General features: G+C 52.7%; 1 protein-coding gene across 11 annotated transcripts in view; it reads right to left on the bottom strand.

Annotated features, from left to right (window-relative positions):
* Nucleotides 1–13,023, bottom strand: part of FARP2 (FERM, ARH/RhoGEF and pleckstrin domain protein 2) — an 81,686-nt gene that overhangs the window by 50,492 nt on the left and 18,171 nt on the right. For 9 of the 11 annotated variants that reach the window (XR_004320216.1, XM_032480760.1, XM_032480761.1 and 6 more), the window contains exon 2: nt 1,324–2,022. The exons of the other annotated variants lie outside the window; for them this stretch is intronic. Coding sequence is in view for 8 of the 9 variants with exons in the window: in XM_032480760.1 (XP_032336651.1) it covers nt 1,324–1,635 (312 nt within the window). In the remaining variant the exon portion in view is untranslated. The remainder of the gene's footprint in view (nt 1–1,323; nt 2,023–13,023) is intronic. 11 annotated transcript variants of the gene reach the window in all.

Below are 13,023 nucleotides of genomic sequence, written 5' to 3'. Positions count from 1 at the left end.
CCTCAGGACCTCCGGCCCTCAGTGACAGACACGTATGGCTCTCGAGCACGTAAAGAGCTTTAGGAAGATGCTGACCGCTTATTTTCCAAACCTAAAGAAGACGAAGCTGGAGGAGACAGTCAGTCAGCAGCTTGGATTCCAGCCAAACACCAGGAAGCACTGATGGTCAAGAGGACGAACTGCAAGCCGGTTCTGGCATGCGGCCCGAGCACCCCAAACAGCACAGATGGGCACCTGACCGTGCCTGGTCGCTCTCCGCTCAAAGCGGAGGAGAAGCCGGGCATTTTCTCCAGGAACCTTCCGGCTCCTTGGTTTTATCACAAGGAGCAAGCTTTGCCACAGGCCGTAAGAGCACAGACTCAGAGCTGGGATCTGGGCTTCCCACCTGCTGGGTGTGCTGAGCCTGGGTTTTCCTCATTTGAAAAATAAATACCATTCCTACCCTGAAAGGGATTCCTAGGACTGTGATGAAATAAAGCATGGCAGCTGCCCTGCAGGACGCCTGGCTCATGACGGGCCTGAGGCCTCGTCTGCACACACGACAGGGTCGTCCTCACACGAACACCTTGTGGCCGTGCACAGAGGGCGGACACCAGAGGGCTCTGCGCTCACCACGGGTGCAAAATCTCTTCTCCAGAAGTGCCTGGGAAGAGGAGGTGGTTTCATCGGCCGGGAAGGAGAAAGGAAGCGGACGGGCCCGGCAGTGCTCGAGGACTCCGTCCTCCCGTGAACACGCACGTGAACACAGGAAACTCACCATCATTCCTATGGTGAATGTTCAGAGTACTTTCCAACATCACTTGGCAACATAATTTTCCATAGGTTTGTTCCTCTTAATTTTTTACAAGAGCTCGGTGACCAGGACCGGAGCTCACGAAGGTCCCAGCTCTGCTCTGTCCCTTGTATCTGTCACACGTCCACTTCCAACCTCTCATCTTCTACACCTGAAGTCTACCTTCTGTTCCTAAAAATGCAGACATTCCCTGCCAGCCAGACCAGAGAGCCCGCAGTACGCACCCACGGCGGCAGACGCCAGACGGGAGGGGACGCTGCCCGGGCCGCGAGGGCCTCGCTGCTGGTGCCGTCAACCACACAGCGAGGCAAACCGGCCGCACAACCCAAGTTGGAACCACGTTTCCAGCTCTGGGCTGGAGGGGAAGCAGCACCAGGAACAGCTAATAATCACAATGTAGGTTTAAACTCAAACTCCTTGTTGAGCGTCTCCATTTTTCCACTCGGTCACGGAGCTGCGGTTGACTCCCCCAAGCTTAGACATAAAGCATATTGTTAACAACTCGCATCGACAGAAGTACCATTACAGACCTCGTCTGGATGGCAACAGCGGACAAAGCGCTTCTCTATTCTTCGTCTCTGCAGTGTGGGAAAATTCTCCTTGAAAAAGCCTGATTTGGTCCTTCGACTGGTTTGTTTCACGTGCCCCTTTACGAGTTCCTCTGTCGAATTACATCCGTCTCCTACATCTCTCTGGACGCCCACTCCCGCGACGGGACTGCGGCCTCCACTGCTGGCTGCGTCGCTCAGGCCTCTCCTGTCTGCTGCCGGGCTCCCCCGTAGCTCTGAGCTGTGTGTGGAAACAGTCTTGCACGCTGGCAGGAAAACTGCAGGGACATTCATTCCAAGCTCTCTGAAAGGTCACCAACGTTTCTGACAGGCGCTTCGTCCTCGCTCTGGCGCCCGGCGAAGGCGGAGGCTCTCACGTCTTAAGCACTGTGTCAAGAGGTCTGCTCCCAGCTGCACCGACAGCCACAGCTGCCGTGTTAAATCTGAAGCATAAAGATGCGGCTGCTCCTCCCGCTTGCCCGGGAAGGGACTCTGCGCCCTGGAGGGAGAGCTGTGCTCCCGCGCTCCGTCCTCCTGGGAAAGGGCCCATCTCCGCCTCAGGACGTGGGCATGCGGTCAGCTCAGGCCTCAGTGGGCGCTCTGGCACCCCACCTCCTTCTGCAAGGGCTGCTCTTAAACTCCTCGAGGAAACAGCTCAACCCGAGCTCCCCAAACGTGAGCCTGTTAGTAAGGGGGGGAGCTGGTTACCAGTTACTGCCTCCCTGTCCCCAGTCCACCCAAACCCACCCTTCCTCTCCTTACTTTGTGACCCTGGGGCAGGACCTGAAGACACTTCTCTGCCCAGCTGGGGGATCCCACGGGAAGAAAGGACTTCTGTCCCCGGCCCTGGGCTTTGGGCTTTCCTCAGCAGGTGTGCTTCTGGCCAGGAGCACGCAGGAGGCCAGCAGGGCTACCCCGCGATTCTGCCTGGGCCCCTGCCTGCCTGCCCGCCCGCCTGCTCCAACGGCACCTTGGCCACGTCCACGTCCTCAGGCTGGGGGTGGCCTCTTCCAGGTGTGTCGGGGGGGCTCAACTGTACCCCTGTTCCGTCTCCTTCAGTGTCCCCCCCGCCCCTGGGGTTGATCCCCGTTACTAGTTAACAGTTACACTATTCGTTTCCCAGTTCAAGTGACTGGTGTATTTTGTCTCCTGACTGGACCTGAATAACTCAGTGCAGACCCTGGAAAACCCCACGGTGTGCACAGCCTTAACGTCTTCTGCCTAGAAGGGACAGCTCTAAAGCTGGGGAGAAAAGAGGCAAATCGGTAGGAAGCCTCCTGCAATCTGTCCAAATGCAAACTGTCAGCACAACTCTGCACCGTGACGGCAGCAGGAGCTGAGCACGACTGGTGAGGCTGGGACGTGGACGAGCAAGAATGAAGCGGGTGCCTCTCTCTTGCGAGTCCCCCACTCGAGCCCCCAGGCTCCTCAGGAGAAGAAAGCAAGCCAGCCTCCCAGCAGCTCTCACAGCTGGGGAAGGGGGTGGCCGCCCAAGAACGCAGCATCGGTGCTGAGTTTCCCCACGGGAAGAGGGGCCGAGAGGGGTTTCGGGTGTGAGACACAAGAGTTAAACGTGAAGCGCCCCTGTTAAGGTGAAGGACCCTCAAGTCACCTCACACCAGGCAAGGGCACCTCGAAGAGGACACTGAGTGAACGAGGCCCCGGGGCCCCATCCCCCTGTGGTGTGAGTCCCCGCGCAGCAGCCAAAGAAGCACCTGCCATTTCCGGTGAGTTTAGGAGCTGAGCCATCAGCCCGCTCTCCTTCCAGCCCCGGCCTCTCACAGGGGTGAGCTCGGCGGCGAGCCTAGGAGAGCAGCGGCCTCCAGGTGACACCCCTCTCTTCCTCGTCAGCGGGGGCTCTGGGTGGCCTGCCTGTCCTGACGTGTGCCCATGAGACTCACACCCACAAGGGAACTGCCCGCCCCCAGCCCTGCAGAAGGGAGCCTGCCTGCAAAATCAAACTGGGCCTTTAAAAAGGGCAGCAGGGTCAGTCCGGAACCTCGTTTGCAAAAACACCTGGACAACCAGGGATGGCCAGACACTCAGCACCAAACTCCCAAAACACAGGCACCGACCTGGAGGGCAGGGATGTGGCAACCCTGAACCTACACCAAAACCACTTGTTAAAAAGGTCAGCGGAACAGGTCTATACATTCATAAAACGCGGAGATTTTGGGAAAAAAAAAAGGAAGACAGCAACTACAGAATAAAAAGGGGAAATAAAAAGAAAACTCAAGACTGACCCTTGACAGGAGGCCTGGGGAACTGAATGGTCAGCTGTGTGGAAAGTACACGGAGGTGGCAAGGCAGCAGGGAGACGAGGGGCAGCGAGGGGCCCAGAGGAGTACACAGTGTGGCTGCTATTTCCTCTGGGTCTTGCTGGACTCATTTAAAATCAGAAAATGAGAAATAAAGATGTAAACTCCATTTCAGCAGAACCAGAAGCTGCTGAGCCCTGAGTCCCAGGCATGGGGGGCCGGCCAGCAGCAGCAGCGGGGGTGGGGTGGGGGGGCCCAGGCGTGGGGGGGCCGGCCAGCAGCAACAGCGGGGGTGGGGTAAGGGGGCCCAGGCGTGGGGGGGGCCGGCCAGCAGCAACAGCGGGGGGGCAGGGGTGTGTGGCCCAGGTGTAGGGGGGTGGCCAGCAGTAGCGGGGGGGGGGCGGGCGGAGGGGCAGCCCAGGCGTGGGGGGCGGCCAGCAGCAGCAGCAGCGGGGGGGGGGGGGGCAGGGGTGACAGAGGTCAGAGGTCAGTAGGGAAAGCCTCCAGGACCCTGGGCCTACAGCAAGGGGCACCGCATGGTTTTGGGGTGGGCAACCCACGTTGCTCGTTTGCAGACGTGAGCGGAAGAGGCCTCGTGGCCGAGCCCAGGCATGGGCGGGTCAGGCCCTGAGCCGCACAGCAGATGGGGCCACGCTCGGGCCCAGCAAGGCTCCGCGAAGGACCCCGCAAACCCACGGCCACCGCCCTGCCGCTGGTCAGAAACAAGGCTGCCCGTACAAGGCTCCTTAAAACAGCCAACCCATGAACAACTGACGCGCTTCAAAGAGGGGTGATCAAAACAGAGCCATCGCTGCAAATATTCAGATATTCAAGATAAAAGGAGGAAGAAAACAGAAAAAAAACAATCTCAGATGAACACTTAGAGAAAAACGCTCCCTCCTGGCAGATGAAACTGAGACCAAAACTGGGGGGAGGGGATGGCTCAGTGGCAGAGCACGTGCTTAGCACGCACGAGGTCTTGAGTTCAATCCCCAGTACCTCCTCTAAAAATAAATAAATAAACAAGTAAACCTAATTACCTCCCCCTCCAAATTAAAATAAACAAAAATTTTTAAAAAGACCAGAATTTCACTACAAAATTACAAAATAGTTATTAAAGCAACTGCCCCTGGGATGCAGGGGCACAAAGCAGAGATGTCAGAGCCCCAGAAAAAGAAAGGTAGCAGGTGTCCAGAGGAAAGGACCACGTGGTGGGGAGGCCCGCCGGCCAGCTTCCTGGCCACGTGCCCGCGGGCAACGCCTCAGACGCGAGGCTCACTTGTGTCTTCATTGTGCTGTGCGAGTCATTTAAGAACATGTTCTGTGTACAAATTCCCTACCAGATATATAACTTGCAAATTTTTCTCATTCTCCTTCTTAGTAGTGTTGTCGCACAAATGCTTTTCCCATTTCAGCTGTTTTCCTTGTCCCCTGTGATGCTTGTGTCGTGCCTGAGAAACCACCGTCTAACCCGAGGTCGTGAAGACTCACTCCCAGGTTTTCTCCTAAGAGGGTCACAGTTTCACCTCTAACACGCCGTCGATCCACTCTCAGTTAGGGCCTGAGGGCGGCGTGAGGTGGGGGCCCCACTTCACGTGCGGACTTATTTCTGGACGCTCAGGTCTACTCCACCGATCCGTACAGCGTCCCTGGTCTCCATGCAGACCGGGCTCAGGGTCCTGCCACGGATACCAAAATCCACAGATGCTCACGTCCCCTGCGCTCAGCCTTCTGAGCCTGCAGGTTATGTAACTGTGGATTCAACCGGGGATCAAGAACACTGCCCGGTCTGTGACTGGCGGAGCCCCAGATACAAGGGCTGACCGCACGACCGTCCTCGCGCCGGGACCACACTACACTGCCTTCTTACTGTTGCATTTTAGTCATTTTTGAAATGGGGGAGTGTAAGTCCTCAACTTTCTTCCTTCTCAGGATTGTTTTTGTCTGTCCTAGGCCCCTTGCATTTCCATATAAATCTTGAAATCAGCCTGTCAACTCCTGAAACAGTCCGCTGGGATTCTGACAGGGATCGCCGCAAGCCTGCACAGCAGCTGGAGAGGGTTACCCCCTTAGTAGCAGCAGGTCTGCTGCTCCACGCAGACGGTCTCTCCACTGATTTATTTAGATCTTCCTTAATTTCTCTCAGCATTTTTAATATAGTTTTCAGTGCACAAGTCTTTTTGTTTTGTCTTGTTTTTTCAAATCAACATTTTCCTTGGAGCTCCTAACAGGTGTCTGCTCTGGGCTGCCCTGAACAGGGCACGGCGAACAGGAGCTCCCGGGCTTGCACGGCTGAGCTTTGCGCCTCGCTCCAAGGCCCTCCGCTGGAAGCACGAGGCACAGCTGCTAGTGCGTGCTCAGGACATTTCAGTAAACACCGCCCCAAACGGAGGTGAGTGATGTTTGTTCTCTAAAGCACATCTTTTCCCTTAACCCTTTATTAAATATAAATGCAAATTGAACAAAGATTCAATTCTTTTATGACTTTACATATATTATGTTCTTTAGGTTTTAGAAAAAAATGCAATGTGTAAAACAGTCAAAAATGTTTCTGTAGCTGGATTCAATATAAATATTCTACAACTGTGATTTAAGTTAAAATATAAGAAAGTGAATGGACAATGCAAAAGGGAGGATTAGACCCTATAAATGAAAAAATCGGCATATTGTATCTAATTAGAATTTTATTATGCTTGCGAATCTGCAATTATTTTTGTAATTATGGAAAACAGAAGGCCTCTGTGGGTTAGTCCCTTTGGAATTTTTTTTCTATAAATAAAAAATCTAATTCAAACCCCCCAGATGACTAATTGGTTTTTCAAAACTCTGCTTTATGGGATAAAACTCCAGATTTCTCCTTCAAAAAATTAGTAGTTGGCTACCAGGGAGTGTGTAAGTTTTGAGCTTCTCTTGTTAAACACATTCCCGAGCATTTTATCCTTTTCTTGATGCCACTGTAAACAGAACTGTTTCCTTAGTTTCGTTTGGGGTTGCTCCCCGTGAGTGCACGAAACGCAACTGACCCTCGTGTGCTGGCCTCGTATCCCGCGACCCTGTCGAGCTGTTTAGCAGTTCTAACAGTTTTCTTTCCTTCTTCTTTTTTTTGGTAGATTCCTCAGTAAAGGTTTCCAAACACATGACAACACAATGCAGACAGTTTCACTTCTTCCTTTCCAATATGGATTCCTTTTATTTCTTTTTTTCCCCCTAATTGTCCTGGCTGGAACTTCCAGTACTAAGTTTTAAAAATTCCCTGTACCTCAGTTTTCTCAAGTATAAAACCAAACTGATCACAACGCTGCTAACGGTGAAGAGGGAACTGCACGGCACACGCAGAGCACTTCAGGGCCGCTCTCCAAGAGCGCTGAGCACGCCAGGTCGGCCACTGGGCGCATGTAAGAAACAAGTCCACAGCAAACGACACAGCAAGGCTGACAATAAAAGGCTGACACGGTTGTATCAGGCAAACAACAGCCAAAAAATGTAAGGGAACAGGAAATTTACAGAATACATGGTTGAACTGAGGCCAAAAAGGCAGCCGAGACCAAAAAAAAAAAAAAAAAAAAAAAAAAAAGCACATTTTATGAGAGGAAAATGGTGCTGTGCCCATCAGCATGTAACTGCAAACATCTCTGTACCAATTCAGTGTCAGCACTCACAGCACAAAACTACAGGAGGTAAAGAGAGAAACTGGGAAGTGCTCACATGGCCAGACGGACAAGGTGACGCGGATGGTGAGTGTGCCCACACGCACGCAAACACACACTCAGTCTGCGAGAGTTAACGTGGGCGATACAACCAAAAGGTCAAAGAGGTTATTTCCGGGTGGAGAATAATAAACTCAACTTTTCTCCTCTGTACTGAATTGACTGAATTTTTTCCTGTGAGCATGGACTAATTTTATAATTTGAAAAAATACATTAAAAAACTTTCTACAGTGTGAAGGGCAAAAACCCTACACAAAACCCTATTAGTCACCTTGAAGAATTAGAAATAGCAGCATCAATCTCTAAACTGCAGGAAATCTACAACAATAAAAACTTGGATTTCCAGAACTTTGTGGCAGCGATTCTCCGACAGGAGCTTGCCCTCTTGTAGTGCTCTTGGGTCTCTCCAACCTGATTCCACCAACCAAGCAAGAACTGGAGACCCTCTGCAAGGGTTTATCAGAGTCTGTGTTCTCAGCAAGGGTTCTCAGCAAGGGTTTATCAGAGTCTCTCAAGATGTCTGTTTTTATTCTTTATGTTAACATGCTAATACGTTCAATTTTGTTAGTACTTATGCATAATTTGTAATTTCATCTCATAATACAACTCATATTTACAGCTTCATTTAGGCTATGTTTGTATTACTTTCTATGCTTTTAAAAGATGCAGGATTGATGTACATTTAAGCCAAAGGCAAATAGCTTATAAAGCTGATTATCCTTGCTTAGCATATCTGATTGAAAAGAGGTCAGGTTCCCGCATGTTTTCCAGGACAGCCATGTCTACAGCCCTGAAGTCATTCTGAGCTGTCTTAACTGAAAATCACTTTAATAAGAAAAAAAAGGCTTTTCTTCTGCTACAAAAACCTGACTTTACCAGTTTCCAATATCAAAATATGCAAAAAAGGATGTGGCCACAAATTAGTAAGGATCGAACAAATGCAAAGAATGTAACTACGAGGAAACATTATAAATGCCTAAAAGCAGGACACTAAGAATGCATTTTTCATAATCAGGAGTGTTCAATTTATTTTAAAAGACAACTTAGATTTCGTCAATGACCCCGAGGCACAAGTCTAGGCTGAAGCTTTTGAGAAGGTTCTTAGCTCCAGGTGGGTGATTAAGGCAGAGGACCAAGGAGGAATTCTGACTCTGTCATCAGAAAAAGCCCTTAAGGAAGGCAGGGACCCTCTGCCACTGTGGCAAAAAGCAGCTGTGTCGCAGAAACTACAAACGACACGCCTAGCAGCAAAACACACGTGCAGAGAACATTCCCGTAACCACAGCCTGGAAGCACCTGCAGATGTTTCTCATGCGTCTCTTTAACGACTAGTCAAAATCTCGCTAAAAACGAAAGCCTATGATTACTGCAATCCAGGAGTCGAGGGCTGAGGAGAGTTTTAGAAAGCTGCCGCCTGGGCCAGCAGCAACGTCTCTGACACTCGCGTTTCCAGAAGAACATGGAGCAGCCTGACGGCGCACAGACGGGCAACTTGAGCTCCTTCTGGGGGTCCCACGCCCGAGAACGCGACGGGGACCCCTCCTCACCCAGGTGCGGAGAGAGGAGCGCCTCCCACACCACGTGGCCCCGGACAGCCCCGATCCTCCCTCCAGAGCAGCAGCCCCAGCCGTCTCTGCCCCAAATCTGGCATCACCTTGGTTCTTGGATTTCTGAGCCCACGTCTGCTGCCCCAGCTTCTGAACACGTCCAGGATGAAACCAGGTCTCACCACACCCTGGCCCTCCTGCCCACACCACATGCTGGGGTAGCCCTGGCCTGGCTCCACCCAGTCACCACGCCCTGGGGGCACTTCTGTCCCTGCCACGTGCTGCTCCTTCCAGCTGGGACACTGCTTCTGAGAAGAGGGGCCCGCACCCAACCCTGCCTTCCTGCTGAAGAGCAAGCCCTGCACTCCTGCCCCTGCGCACGAAGGGCTCCGTTTTCTCTTGTTGACTGTCAAGCTCCAACTGCAGGGTGAGAACCAAGAAGGTGCCGGCTTTCGCCGTCCACCCCGCCCCCTCGTACCCGCAGCTTCCACAATGGCGCCTGAGCACTGCGCAGGCCTGTCAACACCACCAACCAGCGCTGGCCCGCGAGACAGGGGCTCGGCCAGCAGGCCTGTCCAGGCCTCAGGGCCCGGCGCGTCTGCACTTCTGTCCTTTTCCTCACTGTACACCGCCACTGTCTGTGATGCCTCCAGCATTCTCTGACTGTTAAAAATTCAAATGTGATATATTTACTATTTCCCCAACTCTCAACTTCCTATTTTTTTTTAACTTCAAATATGGTGTGGAAAAATTGGTAAATTATGTATCTGATAAGGGGTTAAGACTCCGGATATACAGAGAACTCTTAAAACTCAGCAACAACAAAACCCAAACAACTCAATTCAAAAATGGGCAAAGGACCTGAACAGATATGTCTCTAAAGAAGATGCACAAATGGTCAAGAAGCACGTGAAAAGCAGCCCAGCGTCTAGTCATCATCAGGAAGCGCAAGTTGGAAGCACGGGGAGACCGCAGCCCACACCCACCAGGATGGCTGCTCTCAAAGACAGAAGAGAAGAGGTGCGGGAGAGGATGTGGAGAAGGGGAGCCCTTGTGCACGGCTGGTGGGAACGTAAAACAGTGCAGCCACTGTGGAAAACAGTGGGGAGGTTCCTCAAAAAGTTAAACATAGAACTACCGCATGATCCAGCAATCCCACTGCCGAACACATACCCCTAGAAGAAATGAAAGCAGAGTTTTGAAGAGATACTTGCACGTCCACAGTCATAACAGCATCATTTACAGCAGCTGAAACATGGGTGTGACCAACCCAAACGTCTCCCGTTTGAATGGATAAGTAAAAGGTGGTCTATGCATACAGTGGAATACTACTCAGCCTTAAAAAAGGAAAGAAATTCTGACACCTGCTACAACATGGATGAACCCTGGGCACGACCCAGCTGGCGGCAGGACCAAGGTGGGCAGAAGGCAGCTGGTGACAGGTCCCACAACCGCTGCGTGGGGCAGGGCACCCATGGCCGAGTGCAGAGAAGAGACCCAGAAGGGGCCACAGGAAGCACAGGGTGGCTGGATAGGAGGGGAAGGGGCAGGGACACTGAGAGGGACCCTGTGTGGACGAAGAATGTGAAATGGCATCAGCAGCTTCTAGAGCAGCCCCCGGATCTGGGCAGGGTTGAAGTGGGCGCATCCCACAAGCAGAACCCGCGCCAGGAGCGTGTCCTGGAGAGACCCCCATGCGCACTGGCAACACGTGGGAACGCCCAGCATCCTGACGCCGGGCACGAGGTCAGTGCTTCAGAGGCCCCAGAGTGAGCCAGCGCCTCCGCGTCAGCAAGGGAGGCAAGGTGCCTGGCTGGACAGCTGAAGGAGGGAGGACTCAGGGCCCTTGTGGCCTCTGGGAACAGCCCTCACCTGCCTGGAGGCCCCAGCAGGGGCAGACATGCTCGGACATCATCCCGCCCTGGGCTGCAGGTACAGGTGGGGCCCAGAGAGAACCGGCTGCCAGACGTGGAACAGGGCACCTCCTCACGCAACTGGGGGTTAGGGCTGAGGTTTAAAACTTGGTCTAACCTGCCCCATGTGGCGCATCTTCAGAGAGAGAGAAGGAAGCCGGCTGCAGAAAGGAGGGCCGAGCACAAGGCCTGGAGGAGAGACGATCAGCAAGCGTCACCCTCGAGCAGGCATCTCCTTGTGGGGAGCTGGCCAAGAGGGCAGGCATCTGAGAGTTCTGGGAAGGGACGGAAACTGAAGGGGAGCCAAGGGTCAAAGGCCAAACCAGTAAAATAAGCAGAAGTCCAGCTCTTCTAGGACAAGAGAACCAAACTCTGATTAGAAACGAGAGCACCGCGGGGCGGGTGCGGGGCTCACGGCTCAGATGGCACAGCTGTTACCTGTGTCCGCTGGCAGCTCATTCAGCCTCCGCTTCCCATCTCCTGCGGGGACGCCAAGGACACAAGCCCCCCACGTGTCTCAGGTGCTGGAGAAATGGCGTAACAAGTCACAGCAACCCATCAGCCAACCTCATGTCTACGACCCTCAGCTGAGGACCCACGTGACTCTGCTGCTCTCAGCTACACAGCCGTGGGTGGGGCTTTCACGGGGGGAGTTCCCGATTCTTCTGCATCTGCCATCGGTCAGCATGGCTGCGCCATCTAACAAAGACTGTGCAACTGACCTGCAGGTGTGTGCGTGCGTGTGTGTGCGCACGTGTGTGCATGCTGCAGCCAGCACGGGGAGTCTGGACACCACAACTGGGTAACTAAGGAGACAAGGGTCCACATTGCTGCCCTGTAACCACCCTGCCACATCCCTGGGCATCGGGGTCAAAAAAACAGAACAACTTCCAAGACGGAATCATAAGTTTCAAAAGCTGGGCAAATCACATAATAGTCATATATGCTAGAGACACGTAAGAGTGTTTGCAGAAAGCCCACATTATCCCATATTTCAGATGCCAAATTACCAACTTTTCTTCTGAGATCAGACCAAAATAAGTTCTAAGCGGTTTATCTGCCATATTCAGGGTGCTCGTGTGGGAGCAATGACAAACATCTGGCCATGATACTCTCTGGAATTCTGGCTATTTCTTCCTGGCCAGAAAGAAAACATTAAGTTTTTACTGGAAGAGCAACTGCCGGTCCCCTAGCACGGACTTCACGACAGACACTCTGCCCTCCCACTTGCCACACATTTAAGCTGAAGCATTTGCAATTCTTGAAGGAAAGAAGGGCCACTCTAAAAATTCTGAGCATGTTCAAGGAAGGGGAGTGTGAGCAGACAGCACAAGGACAAAGAACGCTCCCCCGCACACTCACAGAACTGGGGCCCTGCCGGGGGGGGCTCACTCGCCCCAGATGCTCTGTCACGAAACTCCACTCCTTCCACACGCCGACCCCCCAGACACAGAAAGCTGTGACCCACGTCACTTCCTCCGCCGGCAGTGAGCGACCAGCAACTGTGCAGCTCTGGGGACCATCCCCCGCCAGTGCAGGAGCCACTGCCCTGGGAAGGATGGAAGTCACAGCCCGACCCCCCTGCATGGCCCCTGGGACAGCGGGTGCGTCTCCCACCCAAGAGGGCCTGGAGCGGAAGTGTCTCTACTCCTCGACTTTGCACACACGAGTTCCAGATGGTTTCTGGAACAGCTCAGAAAAAAAGGCTTTCTCGAGTGAGACCAGACTTCTAATTTCAAAACCACAGAATTCATTTAGTTAACTGAAAACGAATCATGACTTGATCAAAAAACTGGCCACTGACCGACCTTCGAGGAGCTAAGAACCCTGTCAAAAAATGTCGAACATCACTTAAAATAGGACACAACTGAAGCCGACCCCACAGCCTCGCCCTGCTCCCCCCGGCCCTCCCTCCCTTCTCGGGGCCACTACTGCAAAGGCTCTCCTCACAAAAGAAGTATTTTACTGCAACTGGTAATCAAAACGAAAATCCACAAAGTGCATCCTACGGCGTTGCCTTACGTAACCCTAACAAGCGTACGTTTGTTGCAGCAAATGATTTGTGTGGACGAGGTAATCATAGATACCAGTGATTACTTACAAATGAGGTAAATGTTGCCTTTAGCACATGGTGTGGATAAAAGTCCCTATAAATGCACAAGACAATGCCACGTGAAACTTTAAAATGTCAGACTTTTACAAGAAGCTTCTGCCTCTTGCCAGCCTCCTCCCCAGGCTCCCCAGGGCCCTCAGCTGT

This window comes from Camelus ferus, chromosome 5 (genome assembly GCF_009834535.1).
Source record: "Camelus ferus isolate YT-003-E chromosome 5, BCGSAC_Cfer_1.0, whole genome shotgun sequence".
Lineage (NCBI taxonomy): Eukaryota > Metazoa > Chordata > Mammalia > Artiodactyla > Camelidae > Camelus > Camelus ferus.
The sequence above is the reverse complement of the archived record's forward strand: the minus strand, read 5'-3'. Positions and strand labels throughout refer to the sequence as shown.